Below are 3,885 nucleotides of genomic sequence, written 5' to 3'. Positions count from 1 at the left end.
CGAGTGTGAGCTTGCCGCTAAGAAGAAAAAAAAAACAACAAACGATCACCTTAGCGTTACAGATGGACCCACCGATACCTGTTCTGATCAGAACTCGGACGCGTTAGCGGTTTACCATTTGTAAACGAAGGTAAAAAAGTAAACCGCACAACATTAGCGCTTGGTTTTGCGGCCGCCCGGCGTCTATTCGGCGTCCTTTCCCAAACGGTTCCGGGGTGGTTTCGGTGCGAGAGAAAGCAATTTGCGGTTATTTGACCTAGCGAAGGTGGCAGACCGACATTCGTCAATACGTTTGTGTGTGTGTGTGTGTTTTTTCCATGTCCCAAACTCACCACCGAGTTGACAATGTGCTTAATGTGATGGCAAAGTTTCGTAGGGCTCGCACCGATTATCGTCACCTATTAGAGCGGGAACGCACGTCATTAGCACGTCAACGGGGCCACTCGATGGTGGCGGGTGAGCGTTTTGACGCCGGGGCACTCCGGGAAGGTGGCCGCCCCGGACACTCGAACCGGCGGCGGGCCCCGTCGTGAAGCGAGAAGGAATTGAATTTGTAATAACTGGTGATTATTGGATAACTGCATATCAATTGCGGTCAAGAGCTGGTCGCTGGGGCACTGATTTAATGGTTACCGCTGGTTGAAACGTCCCTGGATGCCGTCGTCTAATGTTCTGGTGGTTCGCAATAGAATTTATCGCTGGAATCACGCCAGCCGCGTTCGTCCTTTCGCTGAAATAATGCTAATTATGGGAGGTAATTAGGATACAACAGTCGTCTTAATTTGTAGTCCGATTTGAGATATTTCTATGAGTATCTGCATGTATTCGTTCAATTTCAATCATTTAATAACTCCAACAATCAGTGAAATTATATCACAAACATCTCGCCCGTAACGATTTGTTTGTTGTTGCATTCTAGCGTTGGAAATCTGGTTCCATTACAGAGAAGTTTCCTAACCTGCTCAACTGACGAAACGGATGCAAATACCTCCCCGAGACCCAAAACCAACATTGATGCAGATGTTATTGACTTCGGAACTGGTCGAACTTTAATTGCATTATGTGTTACCATTGATGGGTTTACTAATTTTACACATTATTGCCAGTTGGACAATTTTTGCTGCAAGCATTGGTCCCCTTTTGCGCACTGCCGCACCATCCATAATAAGGTGTGAACCTAGAACCAGTTCCAGGCGACAGTGCCTGACGGTGGGTGACGGCAAAGAGGAATGGAAAGTTTCCAAACAATTGAAAAATGTTTACCTAATACCCGGACTGGATGGGTTCGCATCGCATTTGTACTGGTGCCAATGGGTGTTTGTTGCGAAAGTTGGAAGTTGCATTTGAAGGAAAGTTTCATGCGCGGTGGAAAAAGTGATTACCTGTGAGCGGAGGTGTTGATAAGTGGAAACATAATAGATAATTACATTTCGTTCAGCGCCTATTTTTGGTAGAAACACGTTTTGTGTTACATATTGTTTTGTGTTCGACCATGTAATTTGAGCATTAGTGTTGCATACGTTTTGAAATTTATTTTTAAACATTTAAATAATAATTTTTACTATACAGCGGGAAACCTGCAGTTACTGATTAAAAATTAAAAATAAAATTATTACACCCACATGTCCTGGTAAACGCGTCAAATTTGAGCATGATGGAATAATACGATGCGCTTGTAGCGCCACCTGTGTGCTGTTAGTACAACTAATGAAATATTTCGTTCATCGGCTGTCGCTTCCAATACCGACCACCAGAGGGACACATGTTCTGGGGATGAATTTTATAATAGATCGTTAATGGAAATTTTGAGCAATTTTTTTTGTTACAAAATGAAGCCCAAATCCAAAGCAGAGTTAAAACTTTGCTACAATAAATGTTATATAATTAGATGTTAAAAAATTGTTTATTCATTATTTTTGCGTTTTATGAAAAAAGTCCCAATTTTGTTTCTTTCATTCCCGTTTTTTCATGGATTATTTTGCAACAGCTCTATGTTGCGGATGAGCAACGAAAGTGTGAGTTCGGCCTGTTCTACTCGATCCAAAAGTGTTCGCAATGCTTGCCCTGCTACACTACTCGGACATTCCGATTGAGTTAGAATTAAAGATCGCAACTCGTCCACCTCCCGGAGCATTCGCTCGCGGAAGACGGGATCATTAGTGTACTGGTCGGTGACGCTTGACAAATTGCAGCCATCGGAAGTGTGCATCGCCATCAATAGCTGATTAATGAGTGCGAAGGGTTCCGACCGCGGGCGTACAACTGGTGACCGGATGGGTGTCGAGGTAAACCCGAGCACTGAACCCGTTGGTGTGTGGTGGGGTGGTGTGATATCTTCCGGCGGAGTGATACTGCCACGAAAATCAGCAAAACGGCCCGTAGTTGTCGAATGTTGAGATGTTGGATGGAAATGGTAGTGCTAAAAATAGACGGAAAATTTACGTAGAAACAATTAATTACTCCGGGCAGGCGTTTGTACTTACTGGCATGGAAGGTAGAGTGTGAAACGATGAACCCGGATTACGGAGCTGGAAGCTATGCTCAAATGAATGTGAGTGAGGGAATAAAAACTGCGTCAACTCTCGATGCATGGGCAAAAGGGCTTGGCGAAAAGCTTCCTGGATCGGTGAACACTCTTGCCTCGCGTGGTTTATCAGATGAATGACTAGCGAGCAAATGCGCTGCGCCAGCAGGACAAATAACTGATGATTTCGAGGACTTCCAAAGGTGTCCATGTTGATGTACTGGAAGAAAAGAAAATAGTTGTAAGGGATTGGGATTAGCCTACTGAGATACGGTGAAGTGAGATATGTTTGTTGCGACAATGATTGAACAGAAATTAAAGCATGTGTAATTTTGTAAAACCGTTCCAAATAACACAACTAGACCTGAATTAACTTTCAAATTGCAAAAACTAGACACAACATAATGTTTTGTTGAGTGTGTTGAGCAATTAGATAATTATGCTGTGGTGATAAGATTCCTTTTGGTATGGACTCGAAATGGTGCTTGTTATGGAACTAACCAGCTTTTGAACGAGCAGCGATTCTGGCTAACCATGAGTAATTGAGCATATCAGCGAATCTAGCAGGCTTTGTTTGAAGGTTTTGGGTGAAATTTGAATGCTCAACAAGGAAATCAGAGGGAGCTCAAAGCGGATCGTATTGAATCGTAATTGATCGTATTGAATGCAGAGTCGGATGCAACAGCAACCTAATCCGAATTGACCACCAGGTACAAAGCCACGAGAGTCATAATGATGCCCCGGGAACTTCAGAATTCATCACAAAGGGTCTCACACAACGGGGGGGATTCGGAGAAATGAAATAATGGGAACCAAACGGGCTAAGTACCTCATAGTCTTGCATGTCTTATATATAGAATTATATATAAGTATATAGAATTGCTCAAAACTCAAGCCACCCGGTTCCTTCAATTTTGCATAATAGCTTGTAAGGGGATTCCAAGCATACCCTCGAGCAACAAACTTCTGCAAATACAGGCAAAATTGTATCCGTTCCTTTGGACAGTGAAATTAATTAGCGTTATAATTAGCACGCGACCATTATATCGGCAAAAAGGGTAACAACCTTGATCAGATACCCAAAGGAAGCTGCACGGGACGTGTTATTGAGGTAGCGGAAGTAAACCTAGGCTGTCATACGTGGCTTCAAACAAAAGAGATTGATTGGCATTCCATCGTCAGGTTGATGAAGGAGGAACCTCGAATTCCATTGAATCTTCTTGTGTTTCGCTTGCTGCGGGGCACGGATTTTGGTAGTTCTAATTGGACCTTTCGATCGTTACTGGACTGTGGTTTGATCAAATGTTTGATGATAATGGAGATGCTTAGAGGAGGTTGGGATCTTTTTAAACCAGAAAATG

General features: G+C 43.1%; 1 protein-coding gene across 1 annotated transcript; it reads right to left on the bottom strand.

Annotated features, from left to right (window-relative positions):
- Window positions 1–1,966: 1,966 nt before the first annotated feature.
- On the bottom strand, window positions 1,967–2,735 carry LOC128712954 (uncharacterized). Its single transcript, XM_053807818.1, has 2 exons — window positions 2,484–2,735; window positions 1,967–2,419 (listed from the first exon to the last, which is right to left on the bottom strand). The coding sequence occupies exons 1-2, from the start codon at window positions 2,733–2,735 to the stop codon at window positions 1,967–1,969; spliced, it is 705 nt and encodes a 234-aa protein (XP_053663793.1).
- Between the last annotated feature and the right edge of the window lie 1,150 nt (window positions 2,736–3,885).

Source organism: Anopheles marshallii, chromosome 3 (assembly GCF_943734725.1).
Source record: "Anopheles marshallii chromosome 3, idAnoMarsDA_429_01, whole genome shotgun sequence".
Taxonomy (NCBI): Eukaryota; Metazoa; Arthropoda; class Insecta; order Diptera; family Culicidae; genus Anopheles; species Anopheles marshallii.
This window is presented reverse-complemented; position numbering and strand designations above follow the sequence as displayed.

Coding starts and splice junctions, on each gene's coding strand:
- LOC128712954 (XM_053807818.1), bottom strand. CDS start 2,735: ATGGACACCTTTGGAAGTCCTCGAAATCATCAGTTATTTGTCCTGCTG. Junction 2,420..2,483: donor ACACTCTACCTTCCATGCCA/GTAAGTACAAAC, acceptor GTCTATTTTTAG/CACTACCATTTCCATCCAAC.